Genomic DNA, 19844 nt, shown 5'->3' with positions numbered 1-19844 from the left:
CCACCACTCTCCGGGGGCCAGGGACACCATCCAGCCTGGCTACCACGGGGTCTTCCTGCACCCCTGCGATGGAAGTGCTGTTTTGGTGGTTTGTTTTTTATCACCGGTGAGCAATCTGAGGGGCTTTAACGCATTTTAAGCTGGAATAATTGTGTGATCCCTGGCAGGGTTAGTGAGTTGAGGGGAGGTCACGAAAATGAGCTCCAGCGGGGACAGGGAAGTTGATCCCTTCACCCTGGGTACAGAGTCAGCCCTGGACCCCAGTGCCTGGCACTGGGACAAGCTGATGCTGGTACAGCATCCCAGCCCAGCTGCAATCCTGCCACCCACCCAGCTCATCCTTCAGCTTTTTGGCAGCTTAATGAAATGGTCCCATTTCCTTCTCCCAGCTGTGCCCACTGCTAAGTGCCTGGAAAATGCATTCCCGGGAGAACGATCCCGCAAGTGAAATGGAAATGACCTGCCGCGGCTGCATTAGTCTCGGTGTCACTGCTTTTCCCTCTTTGCTGTGACGGTGATTTTCCCCTCCCGGTGGCTCACGTGCTCCTCTCCCTGCCCTGGAGAGGCTGCTTAGGAAGGGGGCTTGGGAAAACACCCCTAAGGCAGAGTGTTCTTCCTGGCTCAGCCCCGGGGGCGCTTGGAGCTCGGGGTATGGAGGGCTCAGGGCACTCCTGTGCCACAGGATCCCCCTGCACTCCCCAGGCAGAGGGTGAAGGGAAGGAGCCTGGCAGAGCCACGTTCCGGGCTCTGTGACACAAAGTGCTGAGGAGGCACGTCTGCCTTTATCTGCACCCGTGACCACTCAACAGGGTGAAATGAGGCAGCGTAAATGTAATTAATGGCAGAATCTGGCTCAGTGTGAGAGAAGAGCGACACGGAGAGAATGAGCATGAAAACAAATTTTTCAGTCAGTTTATTAACCCCAAGGTGAAACTTGGGTGCCAAGGTTAGATCCCAGATAACAAACTGTGCAGTGCCTTGTTGCTGCCCTGGGGATGGGAAGTGGAGGTGTCTGTGAGGGTCTGGGGTCCTACTTGTGCCCTCCCCTGGCTAACCCTGCCCCTGGCTCCGAGTGGGCAGAGGGATGGAGCTGGAGAGAGCTGGGGGAGGAAAGGATCGGTTGTATGTTTGGTTTTTTAGGAGAAGCACAGGAAAGTGCTTTTCCTTGTGCATTCTGTTTCGCTTTTGATCTGCTTATGATGAGATTAGTCCAGGAGACAAACCAGACTTGCCCATAGGTGGGGTGAATGAATGATTGACTGACTGAAGGGAAACCTGCTACATCCTCCTTGCCATGGAATTTCAGCTCCAGGAACCTCCTGCCTCCTGTAGAGTTGCTTCAGGGAATGAAAGTGCAATAATTTACTTAATTTTATGGTAATTATGCTGCATCATGTAGTTCCAGGACTTACATAAATATAAAGGGATTTCTCCTCTAACATCATCAGAGAAGGTGCCAGATCTTTTTCCAAGTACTTTTTGCTCACTTGGCCAGGCCCTCCATCCCAAGCAGCATTTCTGGGCTGTGGTCCTACATTATTCTGGCTGTGCTCAGCTCTCCTCACCCATCCATATCCCTGAGAGCAGTAGCAGACCGAGCCCAGGCTTGACTCCACCCCACCCCATGGTGTGGGATTGGGCTGTGGTGGAAAAAACCCTGGAAAAAAATAGGAACTTTTGATCGCACAAGGAAGCAATAGTGTTGTTTTCCTCCTTTATTGAACTTTGGCAAATAATATGTGTGTGTGGGTTTTACATCAATAGCTATAAATAAAACTTTGAAAGCAATGTAATACTTGTCATTGAGATAAAGGACATCTATTGGCACAAATCAGTGAGTAAAAACCCTTTAATGATAAAATAACATTCACTCTTTAGCTACTTTATTTGTCTGAAAAACTCAGCTTACACTCAGTTCAACATATCACCTTCCACAAAGTTAAAAAATGACATAAAATGACATAATAAAATAGACCTTAAATTTCATAATACAAGTACCTTGGCACACGGCAGGCAGCTGGAACAGCTCGTGCCCCGCGGTGCCGCCGCCATGGCCTCACATACCCCTTGTTGCCTTTGGACTGAGAAATGCAGGTGTAGGTTTTACAACAGCCGCGTGTCGGTGAGGAGTGGTGGGATCTGCCCAAACCATCCCGGGTCTGCTTATTGCGGAAGAACATGGAAAGCTTTCTGGAAGATTACCCACTGTTACAATCATCAACTGTCTTACAAAAACCCCTGTTTAAAGTTCTTGTATCCATTACTGTCTTTGGCAGAGAAATAAGGAAAGAAAATAACCTGACTATATTACACAGCTTTCATTATCATCACAACCTACCGAGTAAGGCCAAATAAAAATGTCTCTTTGCACTAATGAAAGCACATCTCTAAAATACCCTTAATGACAGACGATATCAACACTCTACTGACGGACTCAGATGCCTCCTCAGAAGACTGTGGCTCCCCCCTCCCCAGACCACACTCTTCCACACAGAGTGAAGTGTAGGGAGCAGTTGGTTTGGCTTTATGTGCAGTGTGACCCAGGGCTGGGGGGGACAGCAGGGCTCAGGAGCTGCACCCGGGGGGAAAACACAACCCAGTCGGAAACGGGGGGTTCGAGCCTGAATCTGGCTGGTGACATGGGGGACAAAGCAAAGGGTATAAAGAGGTATAAAGCACCTTAGCAAACACCTCTGACCCCAGGGCAGAGGGGGTGAGTGAGGGGCTGCTCCCTCCAGCAGGAGCAGCGCGGGAGCCTGGCTGGACTGCTCAGATGGACGCCCATCCCAGGCCTGTCCGCAGGGACGGGGGACGTGGCTGGGACAGCTGCTGATCCCACGCTCGTGTGTCCTGCCGGGCACCTGTGCTGGCACGGCAGGTGCTGGGCAGGAGTCACAGGTGAGGCCAGGGATGGGCGCCCACCCTGTCCAGAGCCTGAGCCCCCCACCCTGGCTGGTCCCCCCCATGCCCCAGGGCTGCCATAAAGCCAAAGGAACTCCTGATCCTGGGGAAAAACGCACAGTTGGCTCCGTGTATTTTCACGTGACTGAACAAATCGAATTGGCTGGGAAGAAGCTGCCACTTGGCCCAACTTCTCCTCAAATTGCAGTCTCATTGAACTGGAGTTGAATTTGGCCTGTTTAACACACGGGCAGCGCAGAGCTGATGGAACACCAGCCCTGAGCAGCAGTGACCCCCACGGGGCACAACTGGGCGTGTTTTCCCAGTGTCAATGCAAACACAACTGCGCCACGACTGCGAACGGGTAACAGGCTCCATGCATAAATAAATACCATTAACAGAAAGACCTCGTCCCAAACTCAAAGGAATAAGTTGCCATTAAGAACCACAATGCATCACACTGCTAAGGGTTTGCCTCATGCATAAACATGGGAGCGCTGATTGGCAGTTGCTAATTATAATTATAATTATAATACTACACCGTCACACAGGACAATCAGCTCTTCAGACCAAGTAGCACAAATGTAGAAAATAATCCTTTTTTTTTTCCTCATTTTTCTTTTTTTTTCCCCTTTTTTTTCTTCCCCCCCCCCCCAACAGAGCAAATGAACACAGATTGTTTCTTCAGCAAAATATGAAACTGTAAACTTTGGGCTCATTCTGCAACTTTTCCCCAATCCATAATAACAAAAGAAAACCCAAGGGGAAGAAAGACTGACGTACATTTTTAAGCGCACCTTCTCCGTCTAGTACAAAAGCACAACCTAAAACGTATAAAGCTTTTTTCTTCTCTTTTTTCTTTTTTTTTTTTTAAATCACAGTTACCAAAAAGAAACAGTGAATAATTTATTACATACGCTATAATAACATTACTCTAAACAGCTACTCTCTATGAGGTATATCTGAGAAAATTCGGTGAGGGATTGCACGGTCTGCGTTGCCAACATGCCCAGTTTGTAATAAAGCTTTGGAACCAAGGAGAGAGAGAGACTGGGGAGAGGGAGGAGGAGGAGGAGGAGGAGAGCCTTTGGTATTTTCAGGAGTCTGTTCTTTGCAGGGCTGCATTGCAAAGCACCACAGTACAAAGCCCACCAGGTACGATTCGGCGGCCCAGTTAAGCTGAGGTATTCACAGGAAGAATAAAAAAAAGCACAGAGAGGTCTAGACTGGCAAAACGGTTGCTTTGGTTCAAGCAAGGCACTCGTCCCATGGTAACATCACTCTGCAGTGAAGCTGAGTCTGGTGGGAGCCGCGGGGCTGCAGGACCCTGCGGGACCTGCCAGCTCTGGGGACGGTCTGTGTCCGAGGGCACCGGGAGCGGCGGCTCCCCCGCCCGCAAGGCATCCTGAGATTATTATAGCTTTGTATTGAAGGAACAGAGAGAGAGAGAGAGAGAGAGAGAGAGAGAAAAGCACACTTGTCACGTCCTACCACTTCCAACACAGACCTAAAGCCCAAAAGAAACACAAAATAAAAGGCAACACTTAATTAAAGCGGAGCGTTTGTGTTGAGCTGCCGGTAACCTCTGTGAATCCAAGGGCATGGCTCAGGCACATTCCTTAGGGAAAGGCCCTGCAGCAGCTGGGCTGAGGCCTGGGGGGAAGCCCAGGGGCACAGAGCAGTGGGGAGAGCGAACAGAGCCCAGGGGTGGATTCAGCGCCTCTGAGCGTGGGTTCAGTCACATAAACAGGATAAACCAGGCTGCAAGACCCAGATGCCAAAGGGCACCGCTAATTCCCCAGCCAACCAACCAACTTGGAAATAATCACTCAGGAACGTGATGCTAATGGAGCTTAATGTAGCCTCGCTTCATTGCTAACTCGAGAAAAGTAATTAATTGATTTTTATCTGAAAACTGTAATTGTAAACAACAACCAAAGGTGAGGAGGAGGAGGGAGCAGCCCCTGGATCTGCTGTGCCCGCCTGGCCAGGTCCCCATGGAGGGCACGGGGCAGGAAAACCCCCTCCCTGGAGCGCAGGAGAACCCTGGGCTCTGCTCACCCCCAGACCAGCCCATGGGCTCTGCTCAAGCAGGAAAATAATAATTAGTGATGTTAATTGCTGCTGCAAATGCACCCCACAGTGGCTCAGGGGCACTTGCAGAGCCTTTCCCCAGGGAATGTCCCACGGACACAGCCTGGATTCACCTCCAGGTCAGCACAAGCGCTCCCGGCCGGGACCTGGCGTGGGCACAGCTCCACGGCTCCAAACGCTTAGGCTGGCAGGAAGGCAAAGGGAACACAGAAAAGGGCGTCACCAGAACTGGTAGCTTCCAGGGAAGCGTTTCTTTGGGAATCTGGGCTCAGCTGAACATTACTGAGGGTAGGAGAGAACGGTGGGAGCTGTCAGAGAGCACAAGCAGAATGCAGACCGCACAGAGAAAGAAATCTTTGGTATCTTTGGTATCATCAACACGATTAAAATTACAAATGGAAAAGTCAGTGAGGTAGCCTCTTTGGTTCTCACTAGAAATACAAAGGTTTTTTCTGTGTTTTGTTTTCTTTTTTCCTTTTTTTTTTTTCCTTTTTCTCTTTTTTCCACACACAGAAGTTCATTCTTGGAAGCAGCTAGTTTAAGGGTTTCTCTCTTTTTGCTTGGCATGGATTATTTTACCCCCAGCTTAAGTTTTAAGAAGCCACAAAGTTCAGGCAAAGTATCTCAGTGTTTTGGGTTTTTTTTAAACTGTTTTTCTGAACACACAGTTTTAGGTTTGAATATTCATTGCTTGTCCTCAAAGTTTTCTCTGCTGTTCTTACAGGAGATCAGCTGTAGTGCTTTATAGATAATTCTAAATCAAAAATAAAAACTCTACAAGGGCATCCTGGGGTGGTGAGGAATAAGTTAAATAAATAAGTTATAATTACGAAGGCTTCATGTGCCATAAGGAAGGTATGTTGCACTTTCCAATCGGATGGGAGGAGATTAACTTAAATAATTTAAACTTTGATACTTAAACAATTAAAATTAACTAAAAGAGGGAACTGGAACTAGACTCTTGTTTCATGGAACGAGTTGTTTCTCCCTGTCTAACAGAACCTGGCTGCTCTCGGAAGCAGCCCCAGCTCTTCAGTGTATTTACTAACAGGCTTCGCATCTCTGATGCGCCACAACAGGCTAAGGGATAAATAAGCAAAATTAATCCCAAATGAGTTCATAGATGAGTGAATTAAATAGCTGCAAATAGCTAACGTGGGAGCATGACCCTCCAGTCTGCACTCAGGCAAAACTCCCACTGAATTCAAAAGCTCAAATGAAACTCAGTGGGATTCAGACTGAACAGAGATCTCAGGACCTGCCCTAAGACTAAATTAAATAAATTACATTATTGATAGATAATATACCGGGTCAAAACCCACAAGTGTCTGGAAAAAAAAATAAAACCATTTTAAGCTTTACCTTTTTAAAAAATTTAAACAATAAAAATTCCCCTTAATAAATATAAAGGAGGCCAAGTAGAAAGTTTCCCCATGTCTTAAAAATCCTTAGGAATTGTGACAAGCAAGAAAAGCATTGGCTGTGTCCAAAGCCAGCGCACTCTTTGCAACACCGTGTCGTTACCGTGTCTTCCTTTGGGAGAGGAGGTTCCCAATCCCTCCTGCAGGGCTGAGATCCCCCTCCCCTCCCGCAGGGATGAGCGAGGTTTGCTGGTTGAGTCCTTCTCAGGTCTTTGGATTCAGCTGTAGGTTAGAGAGATCCACAATAAAGCTATTCAACCGAAGTCATCGAGCACATTCCTTGTTCCTTCAGGGGCAATTAAAGCAATATCCAAGGTTTCTTGAAAGTTGAATTCATCTTGGCTGTGCCCACGGTTGTAACTCCAAGTTCCCGGTCCGGAAGATGCTGGGATACTCTCTGCACACATCAGTCTTTTGCAGCAGAATAAATAAAGCAACAAGTTACGTTACACAGCTCTATAGATTCATAAATATGGTATAGAATCAGGACTTATCTGTTGGAGTTTGGATTAGGGCAGAATAGGGCACGTACTCTGCTCACACACACAGGGATCTCCACCCACGGCTCCTCGTCTGAGGGAGCTGCTACATAAAAGCCAAGAGGGGGGCAGTGAGATGGAGGGTGTCACACGGGGCCACGAGAGGTACAGGGATAAAAAATGCAGCAGGATTTGTGGCTGAAAATGGTCTGTGACTGTCGGTGTGTTTGAGTCCCCAGCCCAGAGAAGGCTCATGGTGTTGTTTGTTACCCAGCCGTAAACAAACACTTCCACAGCTTGGAGAGAGCTAGTGATTTCACTGAGGAGGAATTTGTAAATAATCGTAAAAGAAATTTGTAAATAGTTTTGTAACTGACCTAGCACTTACTTTGTTAGGGCTGTGGGGATGAACTCTGGGCAGGAATAAAAAGCCCTCAGGGTTTATTATTTATTATTTAAATAGTTTTATTCCATGTCTGGCTACAGGCTGCTTTTCTGAATCATGCACAGTCTGCCTGGAAATCTCTGCTGAAGGATGTTTTGATTCCCAGAGCAGGCACGTGCTGTCAGTTCAGCTGGGAGGATCCTGAATTGGCTTTCCAGAAACCTTCCCTGCCCTGAGCAGGCAAAGCTTCTTGATTTTCTTTCTTTTTCAAGTGCAATCATTGGGAAATGACTGCAGCAGTTCTGTGAAGCTGTTAAAAAGAAGCCCTTATTTAAAGATAGAGAGGAGCAAGGTGGTACCACTGTGCTCCAGCTTGGGGATAAATTTGGACATGTCATGATTCAGATCATTGTGACCTGGATCAACAAACAATACATGTCTAATATGTCAACACCAGCTCCTGAACTGCCACTTGAACTGCTGAAAAGCTGATTTTGGTTCAGGTGGAGTTTTGGAGTGGGGCTGTGGGGCTGCTCAGCACTGACGGTGGCAGAAATCATCCGTGTGGCAAGTTTTATCCCTGGGGAAGAGGAGGAAGGGTGGAGGGTTCTGGCTGATGTCACATACAGGAGGGTGGCTGTTCACAGCTCTGGGCACACAGGAGACCAACACAAAGGTCACACCCAACCCACAAGTTTTTGCTGGAGGGAGGAGACGTACCAGCGTAGTATCCCAGCATCTTGCACTTGGAGTCCGTGCAGCTCTTGGAAAGGTGCCATGTGGGGCAGAAACAGGGAAAACAAATAAACCCACCCTTTGGGTTGCACAAAGACTCAGAAGTGTTACCTGTCCAGAGAGCAGTGGGGTTATGTGCATTAGTCGTGCAAGAGGAGAAAACAAACTGAAACACAAGTAGTGAGAATCCTCATCTTTGGTATTGTAGCTGTTGAGGTTTTGGTTGCTCTGTTCCTTGTTCTTTTGAAAAAACTGCATAGGCACAAATTAAAGACAATCTTCAACTTTAAGATGACTGGAGTTGTCAAATGAAGCAGCAATTGTACTGGTTTTGCTTTGTTCTCATTCTTGTCAACCCTTTCTTTGAGTTCTGCTTCCGAAAACATCCGAGATGTCTGTAAAACACAGTGTGGGACTCGTTTGCTTCCTGACGTGCTTCCTTGTTGTTTTTTTTTTTCATTTTTATTTTATCTTTCAATGGAACAGTTCGTTGCAGAAGAAGTAGGTGCAGAAAACGTTTCTTTGGTTTCGATTAAGTAGTACATAAAAAAAGTCTCAAGTGTCTCTAAAGAGCCACGACCGCGCTCGGTCACCAGTCACGGGGCGGCCGCGGCCGCGTCGGTGCCGCGGGGGCGGCTCCGCTGCACGGGGTGGAGAGAGGGCTCAGAGCTCGGGAGGCTTCCCCAGCGCCACCCGACCACCCACACCAGCCATGGCGAGGAGAAATGGCAGGTTATAAACATCTTTGGCTTGCAGAAATCCTGTCTCTTTGGTGTGCTGTGTTCCCGCTGGCTCGGGCAGCGGGCGGGGAAAAGGAATTGGGGATGCAATGGAGTAGATGCGGCACGTCTGAAATGGTCAGTGGCATCTGGAGGGCTTGTTTCTGTTTCTTTCCTGCTTGAAAGTACCATAAAATACTGAAAAAATGAACAGAAATACCTTGAACACTAAAAAGGTTTTGGTAACAAGGACGTTGCCGAGGACAAACCAGATTCTGGGAAACCAAAAGGGATGTAATAATGACCTAAAAAAAATCTAGATCTTTCAAAACATTGTGTTTGCTCCACGTACTGTAGCAGTTCCGTCGACCTCCTGAGTGTGCATGAGGTACAAACACAGGCCTTGGGAGGAACTGACAGCTGTGCTTGGGGTGGTGGTGGTGGTGTCCGTGGCGTTCCCGAGATGTCAGGCTGCAGCTGGCACAGCCAGGAGCCCAGGGCCGGGCCCAGCGCTGGAGCTACGGCTTTGTGCTTGATACTTTGAGCTCGAGGGAACTGAATTTGTCTGATCCAAGAACAAACTGATTAAGTTAAACTAAGGAAACAAACAAAAACTTAAATTGCATCTTTTCTTTTTCTCCTTAAAACACTTAACAAAAACCATGCCTGAGTTTAAAACCGGGCTCTTGGGTTCTTCAGTACCAGACTTTGTGCTCCGTTCTCGCGGGGCGGTGTGGCCAGCACACGGCAGGAGCTCCCACCTGTCGGGGGAACGTGGGCTCAGGAGAAACTCGCCTCGGGCACGGCTCCCCTGCGCCTCAGACCTGCTTCGCCTGTCCTGAGCTTTGCATTGTCCAGAGGGAGGTGGGAGGTGGACGTGGAACTCGCGCCTGCTGGGACTGATGGGGAGCCATAGGAAGGTCCTCGGGGACAGCTGGGCTGGGGTGGTGGTGGGAGGATTGTGCTTTCAAAGTCACCGGTGGAGGGCCCTGCGGGAAGCCGCTCTCTCTGCCGCGCCATGCCGGCCGTGCCGCACTGTGCCAGCCATGCCCTCAGGCCTTGGGGCAGGTGCTGGGGGCTGAGGAGGAGCCCCCGGAGCTCAGGTCGTCCTGCCACTTCTCCAGGCTGCGCCGGCGGGCGTTCATGAAGAAGTTGCTGACGGTGGTGAGCTCCAGGCCCAGCTGCTGGGAGATGGTGATCTGCATTTCCTTGGAGGGGCGCTTGTTCTCCTTGAAGATGGCAAAGAGCGTTCGGCGCTGTAGGTCCGTGAAGACCAGGCGGGATTTCTTCTGGGAGTTGTTCCGCTCCTTGTTGGGCTCTTGCTCTTTGCGTTTGCAGGCTGGGGAGGGGTGGGCAGAGACAGAGAGAAAGGGTCAGGGTGGAGCCCACAGACCCCGCTGGCCACCCCCGGGTGTGACACCAGGTGAGCCAGCACCGCTCTGGCACGCAGGGTCTGAGGGCTCCCGGGGAAATCCAGGGGGCTGCATTTGCACTCCCAGCCTGACTTCTGCAGTGTCGTAACCCCCTTGTGCCCTGCTCCCATCTCCTGTCCCCCTTCCCGGGGTATCTCCCACGGGTGAAGCCTTGTGAGAGCTCAGGTCGGGCAGGGTGGCAGTGCCGGACGTTGGCTGCGCCGAGCGATGCTAATGGATCCTAAAAACATCCGTATTAATAGCTCCTTGTATTTATTAGCAGAGAGAGAACAGCCAGTGCTGAAACCAATACCACTGCCGGAGCACACCCACACTTAAAAATAGCCCTGCCAGGCCGTCTGCGCCGGGCACGGGGAGAAAATCCATATGTTGACATGGTCAGGGAATGTGCCGGCACAGAACAGGCCCAGAGAATTGATAAGTGGGCAGGTTTTAAGCAACCCTGTTAAATAATTCTGCAGGTCTGGAATGTGAAATGAACCTGGCCCACAAGCAGAACTCAGACAGTGGAAATGTCTGTAATTAACCCCAAGTCAGGCTGTAGCTGTGCCGAGCTGTAGCTAACCCCAAGTCAGGCTGTAGCTCCCCGAGCAGGAGCCTGGCCCAGCCAGTGCCAAGTGACCTGCCTCCATCTGCAGGGCACGGCATCTCACAGGACTTCTGCAGCAAACTGCAGTAGTTTGCTCCTGACCCCAAATTCCAGCAGCTGCAGCAGAGCTGCCTCTGGGAGGGAGGTCAAGGTCAGACCTCAGAATACCCCCGAGAGTAAAAGGACGCTCCAGAGAGCAGACACGGGCTGTGGGTGAGTGCCTGGAGCAGCTCCCAGCATAGCACTGGGAGCTGAGGGAACAGGGAGCAGCATGGATGCTCCTGCCTGGACACACTGCAGAGGTGTTGGGGTGAGCCTGTACTGTGTCCCAGTGGCCAGTCGGGTCTCCAGAGGTCATTAGCCTGAAAACATCAGGAGGCAAAAATGTGGGCTCTCTGACTGCGCCTCTAACACCCCATAGATAATGTCCTGCTGCCTGTCTGAGCTGCAAAAGCAGATTTACTTTGCCATGTGTGCAGAATCCACATGGGGATCTCCCCAGTGCTGGGGACATGACGAGCACCAGCATCTTTGCTGCAGCTTCTAAAAGGTTCCGGGACACTGGGACGAGTGGAGTGTTTCCTCCCATCACTAATTTATGTCCAGAGATACTCTGCGTTTTACAGTTATTGGTATCTGATAATAAATAATGCAGAGGGATGTGCTTTTCGATGCATTCAGTAAATACTTTCCTTGAACTGTTGAGTTTGCTCTCGAAAAGGCCCCACAAAGGCAAAGGCTGAGCCTTGTGTGCATCTCTGGGCAGAGAAAAATGGGGGGAGCACTAATAAAATCAGGAGATTTTCCGGGAAGAAAGAGAAAGGTTTTAAGGGTGGAGGGAACGGAAGAGACCGTCTGGATTCTAAGCACAATTTGATTTACTGGCTGCGGTTAAAACTGAACATATTCTATGGAAGAAAATGGACAACTGGCGAGACCTGGAAGCCAGAGCTGGGAGAAAAATAAATGGAAAAGCTTCCTTCTCCTTCCACACTGGACTAAAGGTGCTTTTACACAGAAATAAGACAGGAGGAGGAGGCCAGGGAGGGGTCTGGGGGGCTGGAGCGATGCCCAAGCAGCCCCGGGAGAAGAGGAGCCACTTGCAGGGCTGGGATGCTGGAAATGTCAACAAAACAGCTCCCGTGCCCTGCTGGTTTAGGATGTTTTTACTCTAAGGGCAAAAGTGACTTGGAAAGAGCAGGTGTTAAGAAGGAGCCAAGCAGAGACCAATATTCCCTTAATCCAGCAGTAAGCCCTCTCTCCATGGCTCCGAAGGATAAGCTGTGACTATTGATCCCACGTTTGCGGTTCCACGGGGGTGCAAAGTCACTTAAACCCAGTTATCTGTCTGATGGAAATAAAGCTGCTCCTCAATTCCATTTCGGAGAGGACTCAATGTGAGGGAAATGCAATTACTCTGGTAATGCTGAACACAATGAAATGACCATCCAAACGTTTTCCAAAGATTTAAAATGTTTTTCTTTTGCTGTGATTCACTTAAAGCAACCCCCTGTATATCCCTGTTACTACAATCTCTTAAAAACTAGGCCTCAGAAATCAATTTGATTACCTCTCTGAATTAAGTATGCACGAACAAGAGCGATTGGGATCAATACAAATTAGGTTAAGTACTCCACTGTGTACAAAATCATTATGGAACAAGGAACAATCGCAATGAAGATGCAAATAATCACATTGTCGGGGTGGGCAGCGGGTGCTGCTCATTCCAGCTGCTGCACACACACCCAACTCCTGATTTCTGGAACCCTAGGAATGCCCTCAGTGGCATTTCTCCAGAAAAACAGATGGGAGGTGTGGCACAAAGTGTTAATTCTGCTCTTCCAGAGAAGATCTGGAGTTACTGGAGATCTCTTTGCTGGCTCAGTCAATGCTCTTGTAACAGTGAGGTGTTCCCTATTTGGAGATCCAGGAATTCCTGCAATGCTCCAAAAAGAAGGGCACAGCCTGGCTGTTTCCAGCCAGGAAGGTATTTTCTTGGTGCCTCCCCAGGCTCTGCATCCTCAGTTTTCTGAGAAGAAAAGAGGAATTGTTTTGGGCAAGTGGCTCATTTATGTTTCTTTCGGACAGGTAGCAGCTCCCAGGCTGTTTGTGTCCAATGTCCTGTAAATGTGCTGGTTGGCTGGAATGGGGCTGTAAATCCTGTGGGGCAGGGGCTGTTTCCTCCTGCAGTGCTGCAAGACCCACCCCCGAGTGGGATCTCTGACAGGGCTCACTGAGAACCACTGGGATATGCTTCCCTCATTAACATGGAATGATAAATAATAGATGGGACAGGGCCAGGACGAGAATGGGAGGAGGAGGAACCAGGGCACTCCCAGGACCAGCCAGGAACTCTCTCCAGGCACGGCAGAGCTCGGGATCCTTCCAACTGCACTGAGAGTCCTTCATGTCTAACCCCTGGGAGATTTATGCTCCCTCTTTTTCTGGAGATTCTCCCTTTTGAATCCCCAAATAGTTTCCAGCTGAATTATAGCCCTTTTTGGTGACAAGGATTTATATTCCCCTTGTCAGGGCGCAGGGATGAAGCCAGACCTGCCTCATGCTGAGTGCTCTGCCTGTTGGAGCAGCAGCTCCAAGTGATGCGCCAGCACATCCCTGAAAGCACCAGAACAGCTGTGACCTTCTCCTGTGGAGAAAGGGAAGTGCTTCAGGCACCTTGTCCAAGAAAGGGCTGGGAATTTAAAGCTGAAGTGGGTAAGGAAGCACTGAAGAGGAGCCTGAAATCTTACTGCAAGAAGGAAGGATCCAGTGTGTGGATCCTGTTTGAAGAAATCCTGTCCCAGGGGAGAAAGCAGGACACGAATATTGCCTTTACCGGCTGTTACTGATAGGGTGGAATTAAGAACAGGAGAAAACAGGAGCAAAGCTCTGCCAGCTTATCTGGGAAAGCCCGAACTGTGCTGCCCTCCTGGCTCTCCGAGCTCTCCTGGCACTTCAGCCCGGAAGTGCTGAACACACAGAGCAAGAGCAGCCCTGGCAGGAGGAGGGATGTTCTTCTCCACACACTCAGGTTCCCATTTCCTTCTTCCCAGGGGATTATGAAAGCTCAGCCTGAGCAGGAGAGGGAAGTGTCCTTCCCCCCTGGGCACCAGAGAGGTGGAGGTGAGGAAGGGAGGGGAGATGCCCACCATGGCCAGCGGAAGGAGAGGGCAGTTCAAGGCCGGGGGAGAGGGCACACGGAGAAGTAGGTGTGTGGAAGCTCTTGGAGGAAGATTTCCTGCTGCTCTTCCTTCCCCTCCTGCTCCTTGCCAAAGCTTAATGCCTCAGCACAGGGCCCTGCTCCGGTGCCCATTATGGGGGGATGAGAACTGCTGGAAAATCACCACTGCTCATAAATATGTTCCCTCTTACTGAGAGATATTTTGGTCTCGGAGACAATTTGTGTTTTGGGAAGCTGCCAGCCTCTATCCCTTGGCTAATAATTCCTTTGTGCAGCATTTACCAGTGGTTTGAGTCCCTCCTTTCACAATGGAGCAGTTGGATTTTATAGCTCAAAAACCCCAAACAACCCCAAAACACTCCAATTTCTTTTTTGATTGCATTTCTATCTGCCATCAGCGAGTTGTCTGGCTGATCTTATCACCAAACCCATTTGAGATTAGTCTGTTTGGTATGATTTCTGCGTGCAAAGCCCCTCCATAAATCAGAGAGCCTTTTATGCAAAAGTCTGCAAGATTGATAGAGCTGGATACAAAATCTTTTACCTTGGAAAAAGAGATGTATTATCTGTCCCGTTGGATATAAAGCTTTCCCTGCATATTCATTGCCCAAGTAGGACGGGCTTTTTCCAGAGAAGGCAGGAGACAAGATGGGAGCTACAAACAGATTGCCTTCAGAAGGAGGGGAGTCTTCTTTTTTGCTGTGTCTAGGGGGGATAAGATGAGAAGCAAAGGATTTAAAAGACAAAAAGTGAGATTAAGGCAAGTCATTAAGGATTTTTTTGTACCTGTAAGCCCTGGAAGAGATTGCCTGGCTAGCCTGGGAAATCCCCATCTCGGGAGATCCCCGAGAAACGGGGCAGACTGTCAGGACAAGTGATGTCTGCAGTCCTTTGCAGCCCTGCTTTCCCTCTGAGATCCATTCTCTGTGCCCCTGCAGAGCTTGTTTCACTCTGAAGGCAGCTACGGGGGAGCTGCTCTGATGAGAGGAGGCTGCTGCCTTTAGTGCTCGCAGCCTGGGAACAGACGTGTTGGCTCCTGCAGGAAGCTTCTCATCTCCCAGCAGTGTCTAATTGGAAGGGAAGGAATGTCCCCTCGCAGCTGGCACATGGCAGGAACAGCCAGGACGAGATTTGGTGGATAATACCAGGGAGGAGCACTAAGGATGAGCACCTGGGGCCACAGCACAGAGCCGAAACACCCCTTCGGAGCGAGGGAAGAGCCAGTACCACTCACCGGAAAATAATCCTTTAGGCAAAAATGTTTCCCCCTTTATGCATTCCTTGCCACAAATAAATGGTGGCAGTTTTCATCCGCAGAGGAACATCTGAGTTTGGGATATTTCAGTTCAAATGGTGACAGGCAAGAGATACAGGAAAAAACAAGATGCTGGGAGAAAAAAAATCTTTTAAGGAAATAGTGAAGGAAATAGTGAAAATCTTTTAAGGAAATAGGGAAAATCTTTTAAGGAAATAGCTTCAGAATGAGTAACACATGATGATCAAAAATGGAGGGAAAAAATATGGGAGTGCATTTAATGACAAATGTGCTCAGATTTAACTTTATCAAATAATCAAGACTGATAAAACCCGTTTGCTGCACAAAAACAGGACTCAATTTTCTGCGGGGCAGAAATGCTTTCAGAAATGATGGGGAACAAAAAAAGCTAGGGCAGGATATTATTTTGGAAAGTCGGTACGTAGGAAATATAATTAATCACCCGGCACCACAATTTACTGCATGGATTGTTCAAACACAACCACTAATCTATAGCCCAGGAGAGCACCCATATTTCAAGCCACTAAGCACCTTTCAAAGAATCTTTACGTACCTGTATATTCAATGCAACGCTAAGAGATACTTTTGTATATAGATATATAGATAGATAGATAACATGCTTGATAGGGATGTTACTACGGCTTAATGATGAGCTCCCTGCCCTGCATCCCACCGCGCCTCCATCCCTCTGCTGCGCTCTCCGTGGTGCTGACGGTGCCGCCGCTCCCCCCGGGCGGGTCTGAAGGCGGAGGGGGGGTCGGGCCGGCTGTTTTGCACAAATGAGTCATTGATGGTGTTTGGGGACAAAAGTGTTTAATCATCGCTAAGGCGATTCCGCGATGGCCAAGGTAAACAGGCGGCGGAGCGCTCTGCAGAGCCCGGTAGAAATCTGAGGACCGTCCGTCGGGACCTTCCCGCGGACAGGGAGGGAGGGCGGGGGGCTCTCGCGGGTCGTTTTGCGGGAGACGCGTTTGTCCCAACCCCCCCAGAGCCCCCCGTCCCTGCCCCGGGGGACGCGCGGTGTCCCCGGGAGGGCACTCGCCGCCTGCAGCCGCAGCAGGACACGGGCACGGTGACCCCAAAACGGGAGCCCCCGGAGCTCCAAAGCCGCACGGAACAGTAATCTGTTCCCAGAAAGGAGCTGCCCGCACCTTCCCGCACAGAAACCCCCGGCTCGGGAGTCTCAAAGACCCCCGAGAAGAGATAACAAGCACAGAAGTAATAAAATTAAATTAGATCGGAATAGAATAGGATAAACAACGTGATCTTCTATGATAATAAGAATGCTAAGCACACCCCTCTGCTACACCTCCCACAGGGAGAGGGGGATTTCCCTCCAAGGACAGCAGATTTTCGTCCCATTTGGGAAAATTTTTCAGGAGTGTGGGGCAAAGAGCTGACGGGGTTTTTTTGTTTTTCACAAGTCTAAAACACTTCAGGCTTTTTCCCAGTGCTCAGAGGGATTTAAGCAAGCGAGTAAGGGAAGCACCGAGGCAATGGAGCCGCTTATTCACACGTGGTAATAAAAGGAAATTAAAATAATCGATTTCCTGAAGGGAAAGGTAATTTGCAAAGGTCTTTCCCACTCCACGGGGAATCCGTGCCCACTCGGCGCTGGAGCTCTCTCCAAACTTTACTCCTGGATGCAAAGGCATTCAGGGGAACTGGGAAGGGGGGGATCCAGAATTAGACAGGCATAAATCTCTGTGTGTAGCTGCGATCCCTGATTTTCTGCCCTATATGTAGGGCTCCACGGGGAATCCCCACCCGAGACCGGTGCTGGGAAGGAAAAGCACCAGCAGCGTTACTGGAAATGAGCCGGCTCAGGTTCCAGATCAATGAAAACTGGGTCCATGCGTTGATGCTCCCGTTGCCAACATTAATGCTCTTTTAATCTTCTAAACATTATCTGCATCGATTTCCCTCTGGATACGCGTTTGTTTGTGAAGGCGACACCACGGCGTGCCCGGCAAAAACCCCAAACCCCTTCTGTCCCCCTGACGCTCCTGTCACAGCCGCCCCCCGGGACTTTCCTTGGCCGCACGCAGAGCGGAGCCGTGCGAGGGACGGGAGGGGTTTGCAGTCGCCCTTGGAGCCCGGGAGGGATCAGAACCCTCTCCCCAGCTCGGAAAAGCCCGAGCACCCTCGGAGGGGCTTCTGGACACTCCAGGCCGTGGGTGTTTAACCCGCAGCACCCTCGCTCAGGGGTAGGGCAGGGATTACGGCCATCCATCATTGCTGGCTCCTCGTCCCCCGGCTCCGCCGCATCCCCCCCCGCTGCCCCGTGTGCGGGGACTCTGTGCCCGCTTCCCCACCGTAGGGACCCCCGTGTCCCCTCAGCCACTGCTCCGGGTGTGCCAGCGGCCACCTGCCCACGGGGCAGCACGAACGCGCGGGGATCCATCTGCTCGGTTCAGCGTCAATCGGAATGAAAGAAGGACGGGTTCGGCGGCACAAACAGCCCCGGATTTCGTCTCTGTCAGACCAGAGCCCCGGCCCAGCACCTTCCCCGCGCTGCGGTCTGTCCCACGCGTGTCTGCCCGTGCCCCAGCCCGCCCTGTGTCTGTACATTAACAGTTCCTGGTGAGGAGGTAGCCGAGCCTACTGCCCGGCTCCCGACCGGGAGCCGAGCGGTGGCGACCCCCGGGCACCCACCGCGCTGCGGGCGCCCCCCGCACGGCCGCCACCGCAGGGAACAGCGCTCGCTGGACCTCTCCCGCTCTGCCCCGGGGCGGGCGCTGCCGGGGGCCGGTGCGGGGGTCAGTACCGGGGGTCAGTACCGGGGATCCCTGCCCGCCGCCCCCCCCGCCGCGGCCCCCGCAGAACAATGGGGGCTGCGCCGCCCCGCGCCCGCGCCAGAGGGCGCCCGCGCGGCCTCCGCGGACAATGCGGCCGGGCCGCGGCTGCGGGGATGTGCGGGGATGTGCGGGGCATACGGGGCTCCGGCCCTCCCGCTCGCTCCCACCGGCCGCGCCTGCCCCGGGACGCGAGTCCGCCGCCCGGCCTGTCCCGCAGCGCTGGGAGCGGCAGGAGGGATGCTCGCGGAGAGCGCGGGACGGTGCGGGGCGCGCACCTTCAGCACCGGGCCCTGGAGAGCAGCGCCGGCCGCGCCGCCCGGCGCCGGCAGCGAAGCTGTTCCTCCGCCGGCCCCGAGCCTCGCACAGCCCCACCGCCCCGGGCCGGGATGAGCGGGGTCAGCGCTGCGGGAGGGGGGACCGGCCGACCCCGCACAGCCCCGGGGTCACGGCGGAGCGGGGATGCGGCCGAGCCGGGGCCGGCGTGCGGGACCGTCCGGGCGGCGCTGGGCTGCGGGGGTCGCGCTCCGCTCCCCGCACCTACCTGCGAGCCGCAGGGCCGACATCCTCTGGAACTCCGGCTCCTGCAGCCACTTCCACATCCTGCGGAACGTCTCCCGGCCGGACTTGAGTTTACTCCAAGGCTTGGGGTTCCGCAGCAAGTCCGAGAGGGTCCCCTGGGAACGGCATAGCACCCGCTGGGCGAAGATGGCCTGGGGGATGCTGTAGCGCTTCAGCTCCGCCGTGATCCTTTGTGCCACCTCCTTGGTGTTGATCTCCTCTAGCTGCCCCGCGCCGCTCCCCTGCGGGCCGTTGGCGGGGGGCGGGCGGTCGCGGCCCGGGGGCAGCGCGGGGCCGTGCGGGGGCGGCGGGCCGGGGGGCGCGGGGTGATGCGCGCCGTTCAGCGGCGGCAGCATGGCCGGGGGCGTCCCCAGCCCGCGGGGCAGCGGCTGCTCCCCCCTCGCCAGCATCGCGGCGTGCGCCTCGAAGTTGGGGCTCAGCATCTTGTCGGGGCCCGGCGGGCCGTAGCCGTGCAGGCCCTGCTGGGCGCCCGGCAGCGGGCCCAGCCCGTTGCCCAGCGGCGAGAGGCTCTGCCCCACGGCCGGCACCTCCTTGTAGGGCCCGTACAGGCTGTTCACGGCCGGCAGCCCGCGCTCGTCCCGCATCAGCGCGAAGCTGCCGCCGGCGCCGCCCGGCAGGCGCTGGTGGTGGTGGTGGTGGTGGTGAGCGTGCGGGTGGGCGTGCGGGTGGTGGAACTTGTCGGAGACGGCGGAGATGGGCGGCAGGGGCTGGAGCGGCGTCAGCGTGGTGTAGGTGCCGCTCATGCCCATGCCGGGCGGCGAGGCCTCGCAAGGCACGCTCATGGCGTGGTGCAGCGGGATGGACAGCTCGGGCCGGTACTCGGCGGCGCCGTCCAGCAGCGAGGCCATGCTGGGCACCATGGCGGGCCGGGCGGCGGGGGGCAGCTCCTGGTGCGGCGGCGGCGGCGGCGGCGGCGGCGGCGCCCGAGCGGCCCGCGCCGCGCCCGCCGTGGTGCGGGCTGGGGCTGCCCATCAGCTCCGGCTCGTGCCCCGCCGCCCCGTGCAGGCTGCCCAGCGGCTCCATCGCCAGCTCGGGGTTCATGGCGCACGCACCCGGCTCCCCGCCCAGGCACCGCCGGCCGCCGCGCCCGCTCCTCATCCGCTCATCGGGGCGGCGGCCGCCGCGGCCCGGGGCCGCCCGCGCCCCGCCGGCCCCCGCGGGCAGCAGCAGCGGCGGCTCAGCCGGGCCCGCCGCGCCGGCCCCGAGCCATGTCCTCGCCTCGCCGCCGCCGCCGCCGTCTGCGGGCGGCGGGCG

At 53.1% G+C, this 19844-nt stretch overlaps 1 protein-coding gene across 1 annotated transcript; it reads right to left on the bottom strand.

Moving 5' to 3' along the window:
- Positions 1-1700: 1700 nt before the first annotated feature.
- On the bottom strand, positions 1701-19688 carry ONECUT2 (one cut homeobox 2). The gene is given in 3 exon segments (XM_050328747.1): positions 1701-10073; positions 18553-19520; positions 19522-19688. Coding segments are annotated over 3 exon segments (1422 nt in total). The 3' UTR covers positions 1701-9786.
- Positions 19689-19844: the final 156 nt, after the last annotated feature.

This window comes from Myiozetetes cayanensis, unplaced genomic scaffold (assembly GCF_022539395.1).
Source record: "Myiozetetes cayanensis isolate MyiCay16 unplaced genomic scaffold, myiCay2020 scf4, whole genome shotgun sequence".
Taxonomy (NCBI): domain Eukaryota; kingdom Metazoa; phylum Chordata; class Aves; order Passeriformes; family Tyrannidae; genus Myiozetetes; species Myiozetetes cayanensis.
Note: the sequence above shows the minus strand (reverse complement) of the source record. Positions and strands in the feature narration are given on the sequence as shown.